The sequence below is a fragment of the Anas acuta genome, chromosome 1, assembly GCF_963932015.1.
Source record: "Anas acuta chromosome 1, bAnaAcu1.1, whole genome shotgun sequence".
Lineage (NCBI taxonomy): Eukaryota > Metazoa > Chordata > Aves > Anseriformes > Anatidae > Anas > Anas acuta.
Window position 1 is genome coordinate 1,212,801 of NC_088979.1, and position 19,866 is coordinate 1,232,666.

General features: G+C 65.1%; 2 protein-coding genes across 2 annotated transcripts in view; one reads left to right on the top strand and one right to left on the bottom strand.

Moving 5' to 3' along the window:
* Positions 1 to 702: 702 nt before the first annotated feature.
* Positions 703 to 19,866, top strand: part of PDE2A (phosphodiesterase 2A) — a 49,689-nt gene continuing 30,525 nt past the window's right edge. Inside the window, 2 exon segments of the mRNA XM_068685170.1 lie at positions 703 to 797; positions 18,771 to 18,831. Coding sequence (XP_068541271.1) covers positions 730 to 797; positions 18,771 to 18,831 — 129 coding nt within the window. The 5' untranslated portion in view covers positions 703 to 729.
* On the bottom strand, positions 16,381 to 17,514 carry LOC137850021 (uncharacterized; the record flags this gene model as incomplete). The annotated part of the gene is made up of 1 exon (XM_068670263.1): positions 16,381 to 17,514. A coding segment is annotated over one exon (1,134 nt), but the record flags the coding sequence as incomplete, so codon positions are not given.

Consider the following 19,866-nt stretch of genomic DNA (forward strand, 5'->3'; position numbering starts at 1 on the left):
GAGCACCACAGAGCCCTGCCAACACAGCACTCAGATCCCACAGCCCAACCGGGCTGGGCAGGACCAGCACATCCCAGCATCACCCCGGTGCTTCCGGAGCCCCCTGTGAGCCCCCCGATACCCCCTTGACACTCCCCAACACCTCCAGACCCTCAGGACCAGCACCGCCCAGAGCCTCTCCCTGCTCTCACCACCCCAAGCCAGCACCCTGCCCATGGCTCTGGCGCTGCCCAGAACCACCCCATTCCCCCGGGGGCACCGGGGGATGGCGGCAAGGCTGGGGAACGGGGAGGGTCTGGGCGCCCCTTACGAGACAAAGGCTGCGGCCGCAGGGAGCGGCGCGGCGCAGCGGGCGCGGCCGGGCTCCGCGTTCGGCGGCCGGGCGCAAGGGGCAGGTGCGGAGCCCATCGGGGCCTCCGCCGGAGCTCCTCGGCCCCCGCCCAGCCCCGCGGAGCCGCAGCGGAGCCGTCAATCAGCTCCCCCCCACCTCCCTTTTCTCCTTTTTTCTCTCCCCCCCTTTTTTTTTTTTTTTTCTCCTTCCTCCCCCCACCCCCCCCGCGCGCACGCCTCGGCGCGCTGCATCGGGCTCGGTGACAGCCTCGCCGAGCGGCTCCGCTCCCAGGCAGCGCCGAGCAGGGCGCAGAGGAGGCTCCTCGCTGCCCCCCCGCCGAGCCCCCCCCTCCCCGCCCCCCCCGCCCGCCTGGCAGGGCTGCCGAAGCATGCGGAGCCATGGGGCAGGGCTGCGGACACTCCATCCTCTGCCGGAGCCAGCCGTACCAGGCGGCCGCGTCTGACCTGTGAGTCCCCCTCCTGTCACCACCGGGCATGGGGGGGACCGAGCCGGGACGGGGGGGGATGCTCCGGGACGAGGGGGATGCTCTGGAACCGGGGGGATGCTCTGGAAAGGGGGGGATGCTCCAGGACAAGGGGGATGCTCTGGAATGGGGGGGATGCTTGGGATGGGGGGGATGCTCCAGGATGAGGGGGATGCTCCGGGAGGGGTCCTCCGGGGGTCTGCAGGGTGAGGGAGCGGCGGATGCGTGGGGAGAGGGGAGGCAGGGAAAAAGTTCTCCCTGCATGACAGCTGGAGGGGAGGGGGCACAAAAGGGCCCTGACCCCCCCCTGTTGCCCCCCTGGTGTTCGCCCAGGGCTGGTGGGGACTGAAATCTGCGTGCCAGAGGGCCGCCGTGCTCAGCATCCCTGTGTTTCGGGAGCCACGCTCGCCCCCCACCACGTTTTCCTGTGGGGGTGGAAGGCTGCGGGCCCTGCGGTGGGCTGGGGGGGCACGGCCAGGCACCAGGTGCCTCGGTGAGGCGTGGGTCAGGCCTCTGAAATGTGGTTCCCACAGCTCCACGCAGGGCAGGGCGGCCACCCCCGCGCACCCACCCCCGCAACAGGTCCGGGGGGCCGGGTGCCTGCGTGCAGCGGGGTTGGGGAGGGGGCTGCGGGGCTCAGCGGGGCTCCTGCTCCACCGGCACGGGCAGCGGGGGCCGTGCGCACGAGCGTGGGGTGACCTTGCTCGGGGATGACAGTGCTCCCTGGAAGCGAGGAAGGGTGATGCTCCGGAGAAACCCACGTGGGGAAGCGGGGCTGAGCTGGCTAACGGGAAGCATGCGGTGCCTGAATTCCCAGCACCCGGGGGCTCTGCTGGGTGGGGGGTGGCGGAGACCCCCCCGGTGCCGCGTGCGCACGTGCTGCGCTCCCCAGGCTCCGGCTAGCAGGCTGTGCACAGGAGGTTTGCAGGATGGGGGTGCCCTGCCTCCGATTTTGGGGAGATCTGGGGTGCTCCCCATCCCTTCCCCCAAGGGGAGCAGCCCTTCGGATCCCACCCTGCCCGAGGGGTGAGCTGAGCCAGCCGGGAAGGGATGCGGGCAGAGGGGGGAGAGGAGGAAGGCGGCTCAGCGCTTGCATTCCTTTGTCTGGCACTGCCAGCTCCACGTGCTCAGACAGCGGCCGAGCTGCCTGGCTTGGCAGCACAGCCTGGGAGCAGCCTGGGAGCTGCGTGGGGATGGGGCTGGGAGCACCCTGAGCTCCTATTTGGGTGCGCTCACACCTCCCCTAAACACCACGGCACCGGGGCGCAGGGGAAGGCTGCTCCTGCTCCGGCACGGAGCCTTTCCCTCCCTGCACCGCGCACGTTTCACACCTCCACGGGGGTGACCTTCAGAGAAATTTGCCTCTCTCTCGGTAGGAAATACCCTACAGCATCTCCTCTGCCTCCAACCCCACGCGTGGTGGGGCTCGGACCCACCTTGCCTTACCCCAGGGTACCCAGGAGCTGCTTTCTGGCGCCGAGTGCTTTGTTCCCCGCTGCCCTCAGGACGTGTGCCCGTGTCCTTCCCTTCAAGCAAAGCACACAAAGGTCTCGAAATGCCGTGCTGTCCCCATGCCTCCCCCCGGCTGGAGCGCCTCTGGTGACTCGCAGCTGCTGCTGGGTGACCTTTAAGGCAGGTGGATGCTGCCGAAACTTCGCGCAGCCGGGGTGAACCGAGAAATTCCCCCGTCGCCCAGGGCGTAGCCTCGCCTTCTGCCTGGAAGATGTCTGATCGCATTCACACACCCTGTGGAGAGCTGGAAAAGCTCCCCAAGTGCTGATCCCCTGCTCTGGGGAAACTGTTTTGGCAGGGGGGTTGGACCCGAAGATCTCCTGAGGTCCCTTCCAACCCTACCCTTCTGTGATTCTCCCGTCCCCACGTGCGCGGCGCAGCCCTGTCAATACGTTCCGATTTATTTTGCAGGTGGCAGCCAGTCAAGTGCCATTTTGTGTTATCCAGGTCACGTTTTAACCCATTTCCTCCTTTTTTTTTTTTTTCCCCCCCCGGCGGGAAGCGTGCGCCCGGGCTGGCGGCTCCTGACCCGGTTAGCGGCGCGTGCTGGATGCGAGGGTGCCCGGAGCGAGCACAGCCGTGGAGAGCAGGATCCAAATCTGCTGTGCCTTTACAAACCAACCTCTCCCCTCTTCCACCAGGATCCCGTTCGCATGTTAAAGCAGGGCGCAGTGAGGGGGGGGTGCGGGAAGCATTTCGGATAGCCCTGCTCCCCGAGGGATGAGCTGGGAAGCGGAGCTGGGATTAAATCCGAGAGGAGCGCACCAAGGGGCCTTGCCAGCAGCACCCTGCTCCTCGTGTCCTCACTGCATGCAGCGTGAGCAGGAGGCGAGCAGGGACGCACGAGGAGTGTGTGCGCACCGGGACGGGGAGCAGGTCCAGCTGGATGTGGTTTTGGGGTGCCCAAGGGCAGGATTTGGCAGCAGCTGGGGCTGGAGGAGAAAAAACCGAGCTCCGCAGGCTGGAAACGTGGTGCTGGGGGAGAAAACACACAGGGAAGGTCTCAGCAGAGGCTGTGGAGGTCGTGGCTCTCAGGAAACGCTTGGGAGTCACCGGAGCGAAGGTTTTGGGGACCTGCGAGGGGACAGAGGTGTTTTCCGTGTGCCTTTGTGCCTCTTACTCCAGGTAAATGTCACATTTTTTGGGGGTTCTCCAAGCGCCTGCACAGCGCGAGGGCAGGCTGGCGAGCACGCCGGGGGCTGCCCCAAACCTGTGATGATTCCCAGCCCCCGCCTCGCAGATCTGAAGCTCTGTGCGAGGCTGGATCCGGCCCCACAAGGGGAACAAGATGGATTTAGGAGCAGGGGGGCCCCAGCTTGTAGGGGGAGACATGTTGGCATCACCCCGACGCTTTGGCACGCAGCCCCGGAGAGGCAGGAGGGTGATCAGGAGGGTTTGGGATCCACCCCAGAGCCCTCCTGGCTCCACTGTGCCCTGCTGAGCTCTGCCCAGGGCCACCAGGCTTTGTGCTAACCATGCATCTTGCAGTTCAGGGAGGATTTTAGCGTGGTGCAGGCTTTGCATCCGACCCTGCTGCTTACCCACAGGGCAGGGGAGCAGCAGGCTTCAGCCAAATATCTGGGTTCTGCTGGACCCACGCGGATCCAGGAGGGAGAAGGAAGCCCCAAAAACACATCACCAAACCCTCAGGCTCCATCCTGCATCCATCAAGCATCCAGCCTCCATCCTCCTCCCCCCCCTGAGCATCCTCGGAGCCTCCAGCGGTGCCCAAGTGCTGGGAATTCACCTCCGGTGCTCACCGGCTGCTGGCGCAGACCCTTTTTGGAACCCCCCCCTGATGCTTTTGCCCAGCTCTCTGCGCTCTCCTCCCCAGCCTGGTACTCGATTTCGCTTTTGTCTCCATCCCTGCTCCCACGTGGCTCGCCGAGAGCCGCGCTGGGCCGCAGCCAGCGGCGTAAAACCGGGCGGCACGGGGCTGCCTGGGACTTTTCTGCCCGTCCATCCTTCCCCTGCCAGGGCTGAGCTGCCCTACTTAATGCTCGGGCTGGTCGCCGGGGGGGCTACGAGGGGCTGGGCGAGCCCGGGGATGCTTTGTCTGTGCGGCTGCAGCAGCGGGAGGGCTTTGGTGAGCGGTGCGCGGCGCGGTGGCACCCCTGGCACCCGTGGGGAGGTGTCCCCAGAGCCCTGTCCCCCGTGTGCGTGCCCTCACGGAGTGGTCCAGCAGCTTGCTGCAGATGCTGAGTGCTCCTGGGGGCTCCTGGGGGGGTTTCTCCCTGATACCCAGCTCCTGGAGCCCCCACGGGCTCTGCCTCCAAGGCCAGTTTGGGAAAACCGTGGGGTGGGAAGGCTGCAAAGCTTCCCTGTGCAGGCAGGGCTTTGGGTGGGCTCAGGCCCTCTGAGTGCATGGTGATTTGCCTTTTCCTGAACAAATGGAGTAGAAAAAGGAGGTGGTTTTGGACGGATTCATCTCCTGCAGGAGCCGTTACCACCTGCGGTTTGGCTCTTTGGTTTGGGACCAGGACCCATCAGCCTGGCACCGGCGTTTTAGGGGGCTGAGGGTGGCTTTGCCGAGCACCTCAGGGCCACCAAACCCCTTTTTTTTTGCCAGAAGCAGGGGAGGGCAAAGCCACCTGAGAAGGAAAAAAAAAAAAACACAAACAGCAGCTTCGGCAGCAGCCTGGAAGCCAAGCCTGAGCCAGAAAGCCTCCCCTGGCTTCTGCTCGCTTCCCCGAGCCAGCCAGCCCCTTCCCAGCTAGTTATTAGCTCGCACGTTTCAGCTGGGTGACTCAGAAGACAGCGAGGAGCTATTTATAAGGAGCATTTCAAAGGCTAAGCCTGTTTCAGGGCTTTTTCCCCCCCTCTTTTCTTCCCTGGAGCTGGTGCAGGGCAAAGTCGCCCGCGCTCCCTCTCGCCCTGGCCCCTGCGCGCCCGTGGCCGTGCAGCAGGAGGGAAGATGCTGCGAGGTGGTGACAGCCTGGCCCCAAAAATCTCCCCGTCTGCATGAGCAGCTCCCCAAGCACCTCGCTGTCCCGGCGTTAGGGCCAGCACAATTCGGGGATGGGGCAGGGAGCTGCACTTTGGGGTTGCTGCACCCCAAACTGGTGCAAACTGGTGATGCTGCTGCTCCTCCGCCTCCCGCAGAGCCAGGACCAGCAGGACACAACCCCCGCCAGGAGGGACCACGGGGAGGATGCTGCGGGTGGGGAGCACGCGGGGATGCCACAAATTCCTTTTTTTCCCCCAGAATTATTAAAATAGGCCGGGGTCTGAGCTCTCCTCTCTGCACAGCCACGTGCTGGGGCTCTGGGCTCGCTCAGCCCGCCGCGGTCCCGTTTGGAGCAGGGTGAGTGCCGGCGGCAGCGTCCTTCCCACGCGCAGCAAGGAGGAAGAATTTGGGCAGCCTCTGAACACGAAATCTCCGCCGAGCAAGGCGATGGGCAGAGGTGTTGGCACCAGCAAAATCTTTAATCCAGCTCGAGCCAAGTGCCCTGAGGGTTTTTTTATCAGCTGCCCCAGGCACGAAATCTCTGCCCACGAGCTGGGTGCTGGGCTGGGTCTGGTTTGGTGATGGAGGCTCCCACGGAGCTTGGGCACCCCAGGGCTTGAAGCATCCTTTGGGGACACCTCGGGCTTCTGATCGGGAGGGACATCGGGGCACTGAGCTGCTCGGGATTGACGCAGAGCCAGGAAAACACTGGTGGAGGAAGCACCCGAAACTTTTGGGGGCTGTTTGAGCCCGGTGAGGAGGGCGAGCCCACGGTGTCTGGAGAGGGGAGGGAAGGGAAGGGAAGGCAGCGAGGGCTGAGCCTGGCTCCGGGGCTGGAGGTGCCCGTTTGGGTGGGGAGGGCTCGCCGTGGAGGAGCAGCGTGACCTTTCCTAATTCGATTCTTGCTCTTTTATTTCCCCTGCTTACCTCCAGCGCTCTGCTTTGTCAGAAGCTCGGGCTCCTGGAGCCGAGCACTGCAACATTTGAATCCTATTTTTTTTATTTTTTTTTTATATATTTTTTTTTACCAGCTGGCTGCTGCAGGTCGAGCATCCCCCAAAATAAACACGAGGCCCCTTTGGGTGCTGGTTTTCTCTGCCCGAACCGTGGCTGTGCTGCAGAGACGGCCGCGGCCACCCCACGCGCTCCCTCCTGCAGCTGCGGAGGGCGCAGGGGCCGAGCCAAACGGGGGGCTCCCCGCCTGCCCCACAGCTCGGGGGCTGAGCCAGCCCCTCCAAAGCGGGGCTGTGGGGAGGAGAAAGGGGTCTCTGCCCCCGTGGGTGGTGCGGGAAGCTGGGGTGAGCGCGGAGGGGCCGCGTGGAGGTGGGGTCCTGGCAGCTCTGTGGGGCGCACGGCGCTGCTGGGGACCCCTCCCCGGCGAGCTGGCACGGTGCTGTGACAGCAGGTCCGTGGGCTGGGGAGCCTGCAGCTCCCAAAGAAGTGCAAAGTCAGCCTTGCTCATGCGTCGCCGTGCCTGGGAGCTGGGGAGCGGGGTGCTGGAGCTGGAGCTCAGCCCGTGGGGGAGCGGCGGTGGCGGGGGCTGGCCACGCAGCGTGGGCAGGGGGCAGCTCCCTCCCAGCCCTCCTGCGCTCTGAGGTCTCCTGGTGCTCAGCAGGGGCAGGAGACGTGGTCCTGCCGTGGGTTGGATCCTGCCGAGTGGGGTTTGTGCACGAAGAGATGGTGCCGGGGGCTCTGGGGGGGCTTTGGGCACGTCCCTGAGGGCTCACAGCATCTCCTCGCCGCGGCCAAGCTGCCCCCTGACCTTCACATCCACTGCAGGGCCGGTGTCCCCAAAGCAGGACCAGCCATGGGGTGCCCCCAGCACCCCACCGCTGCCCCCGTCACCCCCAGAACCCCCCCGGAGCCTGCCCCCAGCAGACAGCGACGCAGGGAGATGTCTGCTCGTCGCACCGCAGCCTCGCGCAGACGGCAGCCGCCGCGCCACGAATTAAGGACAAGATCTCAGCCTCCGGGCATCGCGGCTGCACCGCTCACTGCAGGCACCCGGCACCCCCTCCTCCGGGTCTGTAGGGCTTGGCGGGGGGGGCTTCGTGCCCCCTGAACGCCCGGTGGGGGTGGCAGCAAGCCCGGAGGAGCTCGGCGCTGGTGGCACGAAGAGGGTCGCGCACGGCGCTTGCAGCAGGGCTCTGGGGAGATGGAGGTTGTGGCTCTGGCCCCTGCGGCCCCCTCCCAGGAAAAGCGGCGATTTTGCAAATTAAAAACCCTGGGCTCGGCTCAGCGAGATGCTGCTTTTCAGCAAACGGGTGTCAGCTGAAGCAGCTCTCGTTTTCACAAGCCTCAGAGGCACGGGAGACTTTTAGCCGTGTCCTTCTCCTTCCCCATGGTCCCCATACCCGGCTGCCCTCGGCCACCAGGGATATTTTGGGTTTGCACCGAGCGTTTCCTTCTCCAGGGTCTGGTGCTTTTATTTCGTTGTCGTTGGGATGGGGCTAATTTCGGGGCTAATTTGGGGGCTAATCAGCCCCGTGGGCATCGTAGGAGCACGTGGAGGCTTCAGCTGCGTGGGGCTGCCGGGAGGATTTGGGCACATGGGGAGGTGGACGCAGGATGGGCAGGGGGCAGACAGGACATGGGGCTCCTGCTCCTCCCCAAAAAGCACCAGGATCCTGCTGGCATTGGGATGGAAAGACTGGGGGAATGGGAATCGAATTGGGATTGGATTGGGAAAACTGGGGGCTCGGACCCGCTGCAGGGGAAGCAAAAGTGCAGGGCCAGAGCGGCGCTGGGAAGGGAGAGGAGGCAGAAGGAAACGCCACCTCCAGCTCCTCTTTTCTTTCTTTTTTTTTTTTTTTTTCTATTTTTTTTTTTTCCCCCGGTTATCAACTAAACCTCCTAATTGAATGATGAGTTGGCAAAGTCTGCGAGGCTGCCTTTATTCAAGGACAACTCCCAGGAGAGCCGGGGGTAACCGAGCGTTTCCTCCCCGCCCCGCCGCGCCTCCTGCCTGCTGCCGAGGATCTTGAGGGTGTCAGCGCCCTGGCGCTCTGCTCGGATCCTCGGGGTGCTGCTGCCCCTGCTCTGCTCCTGGCGGGGAGATCTCTACATTTCCAGCATCCCCCCTTGGGGACATCCCATGGGATTTGGGGGCTTCCCCCATCAACCAGGACGTGGCATCTCCGAGGCGCGCCACGCTGGGAACTTGGCGGTTTCGGGATGGGGCCGGGCCACATTCCTGGGGCTCCTTGGAGTGCCGGATGCGTGCCCGCTCCGCAGCTGCTCCGTGGGCGTGCGACGCTGTTGGGATGGCACCGAGGAAACGTGTGGCCGCCGTGCAAACACCGCTCGGCGCGCCCAGCCGGAGCGGCGGCACTCGAGGCGTTTGCTGAGCAAACAGAGCGCACCGGGAAGCCCGGGGGTGCCACCTTTCCCCTCCCCTCCCACGCTCCTGCCAGCTGCCACCGCCGGGGCCCCCGCAGCATCCTGCAGCACCTGCCCATTAATATTCATGCTGTAATTAGCCACAGCCAAGCTCGGCTCCAAATTACCCCCCCTCCGAGCTGTGCGGTGGCTCCGCGCTCCGTCCCGGTGCCGTGCTCGCGCTCAGGGCGCAGGGCACCCGGCGTCCCCCCAGCCCCTAACGCCCACTCCGTGCCCTGCATTTCCACGTGAAATCCTTCAGTTTGGGGCTCGCTGCTTGCAGGAAACAGGCAATTTTCTGCCGCTGCTTTGGGGCCGGGCAGGATGAGCCACGGAGCGCCAGGGACCTCTGGCATCCACGGCAGGAGGGAATGCAGCTGCTGGGGGCTTGGGGACACGGGACAGGGCACGTGGGACATGGAAATGGGACAAAGGACATGGATATGGGACACGCTGTGCAGGGACGCACCCGTCAGGACCACTCCCCCCTCTCACCACCCCCAGCACCCTCCCCAGCGACCCCAGTTTGCTCCTGCGCCCCTCCACCCAGCGCCGAGGTCACCGTTGTCACCAAAGCCACCGCTGAGCTCGGTGGCAGGGGGACGAGGCTTCGCCTTGCAGGGGACACGTGCAGCCCTCCGGGCTTCCAGATCGCTGGAAGCTTGTGTGCTTGTGGGCCGCTAAGTGCTGTAATTACAGATGTGCCTTAATTAGCATAATTGCGTTTCTGCACAAATAAAACATTTGGCGGAGTGAGTCCTCGCCGGCAGCTCGCAGAGCGGAGCAGAGGGGAGCGGGGCCACCCCCAGGTTGGGGGGGGAGCCTGGAACGGAGAGCAACTGGGGACGGGGGGCTGGTGCCCGGACACCCCCTGGATTTGCTGGGATTTGGCACTGGGTTTGCTGGGATTTGGCACTGGGTTTGCTGGGATATGGCACTGGGTTTGTTGGGGCACTGTACTGGGTTTGCTGGGACACTGTACTGGGTTTGCTGGGACACTGTGCTGGGTTTGCTGGGACATGGCACTGGGTTTGCTGGGATATGGCACTGGGTTTGCTGGGATGCTGTACTGGGTTTGCTGGGACATGGCACTGGGTTTGCTGGGATAGGGCAGTGGGTTTGCTGGGGCACTGTACTGGGTTTGCTGAGACACTACTGGGTTTGCTGGGATTTGGCACTGGGTTTGCTGGGATTTGGCACTGGGTTTGCTGGGACACGGCACTGGGTTTGTTGGGGCACTGTACTGGGTTTGCTGGGACACTGTACTGGGTTTGCTGGGACACTGTGCTGGGTTTGCTGGGACATGGCACTGGGTTTGCTGGGATATGGCACTGGGTTTGCTGGGATGCTGTACTGGGTTTGCTGGGACATGGCACTGGGTTTGCTGGGATAGGGCAGTGGGTTTGCTGGGATGCTGTACTGGGTCTGTTGGGACATGGCACTGGGTTTGCTGGGATGTGGCACTAGGGCATGGTGTTGGATGTACTGGGACACAGCACTGGCTTTGCTGGGATGCAGTCCCAGTCTTACTGGGACACAGCACTGGTTTTACTGGGACATAGCACTGGGCTGGATGTGGCATGGCACAGGGTTTGTTGGGACACGGCACTGGGCTGGATGAGACACCGCACTGGGCATACTGGGACGTGACACTGGGTTTCCTGGGGCACTGTACTGGTTTTACTGGGACATAGCACTGGGTTTACTGGGTCGTGGCACTGGGTTTACTGGGTCGTAGCACTGGGTTTGCTCCTTTATCACCCTGGGGACCCCAAAAAAGATGCCCGAGGAGGTGGCAGTGGGAATCCAGCCCATCCCCAGGGGACATCCGTGTCCCCTGTCCCCCCGTGGGCAGCGTCGCGGCCACCTCGGGACCGAGCCGAGGGGAAACGAGTCCCAGCATCATCTGGCGAAGGGCTGGGAGAGCAGCTAATTACCGAAGGGTTGGGAAAGCAGCTAATTACCGGCCGGCTGCGGGCTTCGCTAAGTGCCCTTTGCGTCGAAATAAAATAATAAAAGAAAAAATTAAAAAAAATAAAAATAAAAAAAAAAAAGGAAGAAAAAGAAAAATCCATTTTTCTCGAGCCGAAAATGAAAGCGATTATGTAACGAGCAATAAATTACTTAAAAAGAATGACTCATTAGAGCAAATAGAGAAAAGTCACTGCATATTTTTAGCCCGAACGCCCTGTACCTTTGCGGTAACCCCGCGGGGGTGCCGGGGGGGCACCGGCTGCCCCCTCCCCTCACCTGGACCAGGGCTGTCGCTGCCCCCCCCCCGTGGTGGCCGTGATGGGGCCGGGGGGGACCCCGCTTTGTGCCCCCCCCCCCCAAAGCCGTTCCCCCTGGGGCTGGTTGTGCACGAGCCCCTCGCCGAGCCCCGGCGCGCCGCTCCGTGCCCGGAGAGCCTGACGAATTAATTTGGAAATGGAAGCGACGAACGAATTAATTGGAGGATAAAAAAAAAAAAATTAAAAAGAGAGAGAGCGAGAGAAGCGATCCGGTTTTAATCCAGGTTAAATTGGCGTCGTTAACGAAGGAGAGATAACGAGGGGAATTGGAGCGGGCAGGTGCGAGGGTGGCAGCGGGCGCCCGGCTTGGGGACAGGGGACGCCAGCCGAGCGTGGCCCTTAGGGGACACCAGGGCAGGAGACAGAGCCGGGGGTCACCCATGGATAGGGGGGGGACCCTGAGAGCTGCCACCGCCCCTTTGCTGCCCCTCGCCTTGCCAAACACCCCCAGGTTGGGCTCAGAGCACTTCGGGGACACCCTCGGAGCACCCCATACTCAGGGGATTTACAGCTCTCCGAGTGCCACCAGCGACCCCTCACCTCCTCTGTCCCCTTGGGGGCCACCCCTGGCCCCACGAGGGTCTGGGTGGCACCGGGTGGCACAAATCCCCTCTTGCAGCCGCATGGCGCAGAGCGAGGCACAACTCATCCCACGGATGTTGCTTATTACTCTTTTAATTAATCCGGCACCAAATGAACGTCCTGGGCACACGGGGTCTTTCCTTATTGCTGCCCGGCCACCTGCAGCGGCTGCTGGCGCACTCATTAAGGCGCTAACGAGTTGTGGAAGTACCTCTGGACGGGCACTGCTTCGTTTGTTTCGGTGCTTCGTTTGTTTTTTTCGCCTGTAATGGAGCAGAAGGGAAATTCACGGCGATAAAAAAATGGGGGAAAAGTCTCCCAATAAGGCAAAACCGAACAAAGCCCAAGGGGCTGCCCGCCGGTGCGCCCCCGACCCTGCAGTCCCCAAGGGGTGGGGATGTCCCAAAAGCGGGGACGTGGCCGTGGAGGTGAGGCCGAGGTTGGTTTGGAGAGCTCCGGGGACCCCAGGCTTGGCACGCCCTCGGGGTGACAGCGTGGGGACACGCCGTGTCCCTGCGTGGGAGTGGGCTGGGGCGAGGACGGGGTGGCATCACAGAGCCACGGTCTTATTTGGGATGCCACGGGCATGTCACCTGCCCTGCTGTCACCGTGGGAGCCCTGGAGGGACGCGGTGGGGACGCTGTCCCCTGGCCGCGCGCTGTCCCCAGGCACGTGCCGTCCCCCGAGCGCCTGCTGTCCCCCAGCCACGTGCTGTCCCTTGGGGCACGCGCTGTCTCTCCGGATCCCTGCTCTCTCAGGCACACGCTGTCCCCAAAACACAAGCTGTCCCTTCGGACACCAGCTGCCCCTCGAGCCGTGCTGCGCCTTACGGCACCCGCTGTCCCCAGATGCGCTGTCCCCGCGGGTTCCTCCTGTCCCTCGGGGTGCCTGCTGTCCCCCTGCGTGTCCCCCCCCAGACACACGTTCCTCCAGATGCCTGCTGTCCCCTCCGGGCACGCGCTGTCCCTCGCTGTCCCCGTGGTTGTCACCTGTCCCTCATCCCTTTGAGCCTGCAGCAGGCGCGTGCCCTGGTCCCTGCGCGCAGGACACAGCGCTTTGGGGCAGGGGGGGCTGCAGCGTCCCCCCCGCTGCCCGCGCCGCCGGCTCCCAGCGGTCTCCATAGAGATCCTGGCAGAGCTTCATCACTTATTCATCGCCGGGCCCTTCCTTTTCCAGCTAAGAGCACGGAGACAGCAGAAACAGCAGCAACGGGGACAAGAAACCCGGGCCTGCGCCCCCCCTGGACGTGCCACCGGAGTTTTGGGGGCATGGCAGCTCCTGCCACCAGCTCTGGCACAGGGACGTCCCCTCCTGGCTCTGGGTTTGTGCCCAGTGGGGCAGAAAATTGGGGAGCCCAGGGTCCTGTCCCATTTTAGCTGCCCCCAGCCCCTGCTGGTGATGATGGAGGCAGCTGGAGGGGGGCAGCGTGGTGCTGAGCCCCCACGGGTGCAGGCAGAGGGGTGCAGGGGCGCACGGGGGGGGCACAAATAGGAGGCTGTGCAGGGTGCACACCCAGACACACTCACTGCACACAAATATTCGCCCCCTCACCCTCCCACACGCACACATTCCTCCCCCTCCGTGCATGCGCGCCCCCGCGCATCAGTGCGCACGTGCCCCCCCCGAGCGCGCACGCCCCCCGGTGTGCACCCACATGGATGTGCAAGCCCACGGGTGGCACACAAGCTCACGGCTCTGCTCGCACGCTTGTGCACACACGACACGGCCCTGCTCTTCCTCCCTGCCCTGCCGGGGGTCTTCCTCGCGCCTGCTCACGCGCTCCCCGCGGGCAGCCCTCCTGCGCCCCGCAGCCACGTAGCGGGGCCAAACTTGGCCTTTCTGACCCCAAAAAGCAGAGCGGAGCACCCCGGGGCAGCTGCTGCCGGGCTGCCAGGCACATTTATCAACACAGGCTGAGGAAGAGGAGCATCACCTCCTTCCTCCGCGAGCGGCTCTGATTTGTGGCCGTGCCAAAACCCCGAGCAGGGGATGCGCCCATGGGGAGGGGCAGCAGGGCTGGGGTCTCCCCCACCCCCTGCCACACACCCGAGGGACTCAAGGAGGGCATCCTGATCCTCGCTGCACCCCTCCTGCCTCCCCGAGGGCACCGCTCGCCCCTTGGCTCGCCCCGGCCACGTGCGCGCTGTCCCCGTGCCCGCCGTGCCGCGGTGCCTGCCGCGTGCGTGCCCCCAGCGGGACCCCCCCGGGTTAACGAGGCCGTGCTGAGGCTCGGCACCTCTGTAGGGTTAATGGGGTTGTGTTGATCCACCACGCTTCGCAGCCCCACCAGCTGGCCACGCTCCCCCTGCCCCAGCCCCGTGTGCGGCACCGTGGCACCCAGTGCCCCCCAGTGCGCCCAGTGGCAGCCGGGGGCGCAGCTCCTGGGGAGGTTTTGCCTAAATGTGACCTGCAAGAGGGGCTGGGTGTGGGGTGAAACGTGTTGTAGGGCTGCTCCCTGGGCTTGGTGTTGCCTCTTAGCCCTCAAAACTCACTCGGCTTTGGTGCCCATCCAAGGGAAGTGCCCGGATGAGGGTCCCGAGCCCCAAGGGGTCCCCCCCGGGCAGGAGCAGCGCCTTGGTGCCCCGTAAGGGTTAATATTTCCCAGCCCAGCGAACTTTGCTCCCTCCCATGCAATTAAATACCCTCTGGCTGGAGCTGCCTGTCGATGCCTGGCGGGTTTCCAGCCCCGCAGAGTCCCTGAAGACGGCGGGGGCCCGGCTGATTGATCGGCTGGGAGCAGGGAAAAACACACCAAAATGCTCCAGCCACAGCCGGGGGCGGGGGGGGAAGCACTCTGCCTGGATTTACTCCCCAAAGCTCCCTGGGACAGGGGCACGGTGCTGCCACATCCCCATCTGCCATCTCCCTCTGCAAGGCTGTGCGAGCTGCTGCTAATTGCACCGGGTCCTTAACGAGCCCACGTGGCATTAAGGCGCTGCTTCCTTGCAAGCGGCCCGTGCGCACCTGCGGTCCCGCAGCCCCGCTCCCCACGCTATGGGGTGGCCGGGGGGGGCTGGGGCCAACCCACACTGCGCCCTTGTGTGGCCCCAGCAATGGTCCCTCTGTCCCCAGGGCAGCTGTGCCAGGCCCATGCCCTGCGTGAGCGACCGCGTGCCTTGCTTGGCACGGCCCCTGCCGTGCACCCGGCTCTTCCCGGGGACAATTGGGCCCCCGGCTGCCGGCCCCATGGGACATTTGCTGCGTGTGTGGGGCACGGGATCTGAATTTGAGCGGGCAGGATGCGTCCAGGCTGAGCAGAGCCCGTGGGCTGAGAGGATGCTCGGTCCCCTCACCGTGGTGTCCTCGGAGTTGGGGACCGCGGGGCTGCGCCGTGGGGACCTGGGGGTGCCGAGGATCCCGTGGAGGCCTGGGGAGGTTGTGGGGCACATCGGCTGCCCCATGGGCTGGCTGTGGGGCAGAACGGAGTGGGGTGAGCATCCAGCCCCAGCGTCCCTGGTGCTTGGAGCTGGAAATAGCCCTCACCCCCCCGCCGCCTCCCCCAGCCCCGCCGGGGTGCCGCGCCGTGGCTGTGCTGGTGCCCTGCTGCTGCCTGCTTCATTAAGGCCAGCAGCTGACGAATCTCCTCACTCCTCGCCTTGCTGGGATCTCTAATTATAGCACAGCCCTGGGGTGACTCACCAGGAGCAGCCCCCGGCCCTGGTTTTGTCCTTTCCCCCCAACCCCAGGGGTCCCGGAGCTAAGCCAGCAGCTCAGCATCCCACCACCCTTTTGCCCGGCAGGGTGAGCGGGGTTTTCAGCCCTGGGGTTGGTTTTTGGGGTGTTTTTCCACCCTTTTACACGTGGATGTGCACAGCCTGGTGCTGGTTCTCGCTGCTTCCCAGCCCAAATACCCACAGCCAAACACTTCTGCTGGGTCGGTCCCACTCGTGCAGAGAGGGCTGTGACAACGGGGACACGACAGGGCTGGTGCACACCCCCAGGTGCAAAACGTCCCATCCAGGTGCGTGCTGCACCCCCTCCAAAAACCCTTTGGGTTGGGACATTTCCTCCAGCAGCAGCAACCCTTAGGGACGAGGTGGAGCTGGGGGGGTCCCATCCTGCCCGGCGCAGGGGGTGCTCGCCCCCAGGCTCCGGAGCTGTCAGCAGCCACGTCTGCGGCTCCAGAGCTGTTTGCAGCGTCTGTCTCCAAGCAGGAGCTGGCATCTCGGCGGCACTTATCCCCATTGCCATAGAAACACACCCTCGCTGCGGGCTGCGAGCCGCGGGGATCGAGCCCACAGCCTCCGGCACCGGGGCTGGGAAGCTCCTGGCTGCTGGCGTGGGGAAACTGAGGCAGGAGGGGAGGATAAAACCTCCCCGAAGGGTTCCTCCGGAGGCTGGGAGAGCTGAGGAGCTCGCGAGCGTCTGACCTCTCGCCCTCTTTCCTTTTCATCCGCCGGCAGCGGGAGGAGAACAAAAACCCGAAAATCCACAGCGGGGATTTGAGCAGATCTGAGGGTGCCAAGGAGGCGTGGGGCGGGCTGTGGGGCGCGGGGGCGAGGCCGCCCGCTGCCCACGGGGCTTTGATGCGAGGCCAAGGCCCTGGAGAGAGGAAAATAAAAAAGCTCCTGGGGTCCCCGAGGGGGCGAGGAGCTGAGCCCAGACGGATAACATCATTTGGGGTGAGGTGTCACCACCGTGTGCCACCACCGTGTGCCACCACCGTGTGCCATCACCGTGTGCCATCACCGTGTAGGGTTTTATCCCCATGTGCCACCCCCAGGCAAGGTGCCAGCACCCTGTGCCACCCCCAGGTGAGGTGCCAGCACCCTGTGCCATCACCATGTAGGGTTTTATCCCCATGTGCCACCCCCAGGCGAGGTGCCAGCACCCTGTGCCATCACAGTGTAGGGTTTTATCCCCATGTGCCACCCCCAGGCAAGGTGCCAGCACCGTGTGCCATCACCGTGTAGGGTTTTATCCCCACGTGCCACCCCCAGGTGAGGCACCCACCTCCCTGCACCCAGCACCCTGCGGCACCCCTCGCTCCCAGGGTGCTGCCAGATGAGCGCCGAGGTCTGGGAACCTGTGTCCCCCCCCCAGCCCCCTGGGCCAGGAGGGTCCCTGCCCGGACGCTTTGACCCCTGTGCGCCCTGGGGCCGGTGTGTGCGTCCTGCGGGCTCGCCCGGGTGGCTCTGGCCACTAGATGGCCCTGCGGCTCCGCCGGGCCCCCCCCCGGCACCACCCGGGGGCTGCGGGGTGCGAGGAGCTGGGAATGGGAGCGAGGAATTGGGGACAGGGAGTGGGGAGCTGGGAATGGGGAGGTGGGAATGGGGGGCAGGGAATGGGGGCTGGGAATGGGGAGCTGGGAATTGGGGACAGGGAATGGGGAGCAGGGAATGGGGAGCAGGGAATGGGGAGATGGGAATGGGGACAGGGAATGGGGAACTGGGAATGGGGAGTAGGGAATGGGGAGGTGGAAATGGGGAGCTGGGAATGGGGGACAGGAAATGGGGAGCTGGGAATTGGGGACAGGGAATGGGGAGCTGGAAATTGGGGACAGGGAATGGGGAGCTGGGAATGGGGAGCTGGGAATGGGAGCTGGGAATGGGAACTGGAAATGAGAAGCTGGAAATTGGGGACAGGGAGTGGGGAACTGGGAATGGGGAGCTGGGAATGGGGGCAGGGAATGGGGAGCTGGAAATGGGAGCAGGGAATGGGGAGCTGGGAATTGGGGAGCAGGGAATGGGGGGCAGGGAGTGGGAGCTGGGAATTGGGGACAGGGAATGGGGAGCTGGGAATTTGGGATGGGGAATGGGGAACTGGGAATGGGAGCTGGGAATGGGGAGATGGAAATGGGGAGCTGGGAATGGGGGACAGGGAATGGGGAGCTGGGAATGGGGAACTGGGAATTTGGGACAGGGAATGGGGAGCTGGGAATTGGGAGCTGGGAATGGGGAACTGGGAACGGGGGACAGGGAATGGGGAGCTGGGAATTGGGAGCTGGGAATTGGGAGCTGGAAAAGGGGAACTGGGAATGGGGGGGCAGGGAATGGGGGGCAGATTGGAGGGTACAAGATGCAGGGAGCAGGGCGCAGGGAATGGGGTGTAGGACGCATCATGCAGGGTGCTGGCTGGAGGGTGCAGCATGCAGGGGGCAGGGTGTGGGGTGTGTGGCGCAGGACGCAGCTCATGGGGTGCGGGCTTTATTTTGTGGGGTGCAGGAGGCATCATGTGGGGCGCAGGATGCAGTTTGTGGGGTGCAGGGCGCCCAAACATCCAGGAAACAGAGAGGGGAACGGAAATTCCTCCGTAGGGGAATCTGGGAATTGTGATTGGAATTGGGGAATTTGGGATTTGGGAAACCCCCCAGCGCTATTTGGGTTGGGGTCCGTGTCGGGGAGCTGGGGAGGGCCGTGCCACCCCACAGCCCCTTCGCCAGAGGAGGATGAGGAGGGGGGGATGAAGCCCCCAGTGCCCCTCGAGGGGCGCAGGCAGGGGCTGGGGTGATTTTTTTGGGGGGGCTTCTCCTCTTTCTTTGCCTTTTCCCCCGCAGCGCGGCCACCCAGCTCCGGGGGACTTTTTTTTGGGGGGGGCACGGGCACATCCCTGCCCAGAACGGGAGGGGGCTTCTGGTTGGGATTTCAATGCCCCCCCAGGGGTGGGGGAACTTCCCACCAAGTGCACGGGGGGGCACACACCTCTTTTTTTGGGGGGGGAGGTTGGGGGCGAGCAACCCCCGCACCCCTATGGGGGGGGTCGTTTCCAGGAGGTCTGTGCCCCCTGTCTTTGGGGGGGGGGGCTCATTCAATATAGGGCTTTTAAATTTGGCATCCCCCAAAATCCCCCAGGGACTGGGGTCTCCCCCAGCCCAAGGGGGGGGACACAAACAGGGGGGTGCCCCCAGCCCCTCTCCAAGTGCCCAAACCCACCGGTGCGCACCCCACCTTGGGCTCACCGCTTGCAGCCCACCCCCAATTTTGGGGTCCCCCACCTTGGGTGGGGGCAATGCCCCTTCCCCCTCCTTCCCCCCCCCGCCGTCCCCGCGTTTCCCGCAGCAGGTGCGGAGCGGAGCGGAGCAGGGCGCAGGGCGGAGCGGGGCGGGGAGCGCAGGGCGCGCACCCCCCTTGCCCGGGGGGGCGGGGAGCGCAGCGGCGGGGCCGTGCCGAGCCGTGCCGAGCCCGTGCTGCTCCAAACCGGGCCGGGAGGAGGAAGAGGAGGAAGAGGAGGAGGAGGAGGAGGAGGAGGAAGAGGCATGGTGCTGGTGCTGCAGCATCTCCTCACCGCCCTCCTTCAATTTTTCAGACGGGGCCAGCAGGTTTTCCTGAAGGTGGAGGACGCCGTGCCCGGCTCCGAGGCGCTACAGGTAGGGACGGGGACAGCCCCCCCCCCCCATATCCTTAACCCCCCCCCCGGTGTCCCCTTGGGTCCCCAAAACTCCCCTCCCAACCGCGCCCCCCATCCCAGCCTCCCCACCCTTCCCATTCGGGACCCCCCGCCCCGTGCGCCCCCCGCTCCGTGTCCCCTCTCCCACCCGGGACCTCCCTTCCCGTGCCCCCCCCGACCCGATACCGGGGGTGTCCGGTGTTAAAAGCGCGCAGGGATTTGGGGAGGGGGGATGAGGATTAATGGGGGGGGCGGTGGAGCCGCGGGTCCTGCTGGAAAAGCCGGGGCGGGACCATGCGGGGCCGGGACCCCCCCGTGCCGGGGCCGGGCCGGGGGCTTCCCCCCCCATCCCCAAACCTCCGGCGGGGTCTGTGCGCCCCCAGCAGCTTCTGGAGTCCTGAACCGGCCCGGGGGGGGGACACAGGGGGTCGTGCCCGGTGGGGAAACTGAGGCACGGAGCTCGGGACCGGGCGGGGAGCAGCAAGGACCCCCCCATCCCCGACCCCCTCCCGGGCGCACAGGGTGGGGAGCGCGCCCCCGGGCAGGCACAGGGGCAGCGGTGCCCCCCCCAAAGAGGCTCGGGGACGCGCCCGGGCTGCGCGCCCCCCCCACTCTGCCCTTCCTGCGGGGAGGTGCGGATCCTGCCGGGCCGGAGGAAATGGGCTGGCTCCGGGGGGGGGCGGCCCCGGCCCCAGCCCCTGCCCCTACCCCGGCCCCGGTCCCGGTCCCGGCGGGCCCGCAGCGCCCTCCCGCAGCCGCGCCGGGAGCCGCCGCCACCGGGGCCGCGCCATGGGCACCCTCCAGGATTCTGTAAGGCCGGGGTCTGGGGGCTCTGCCCGGCCACCCCCCACCCCGAAATGGGGGCTCCGGGGTTGGGGGAGAAGGGTGGGGAAGAATTTGGGGGAGTCCCGGGGGTCGCCGGGCTCCGGGATGGGTTTGGGGGGCAGGGGGTGGGGGGCATCCCGTGCGTTTGCGGTGCCGCTTTGGGGTCTGGTGTGTCTTGGAGAGGCTGGGG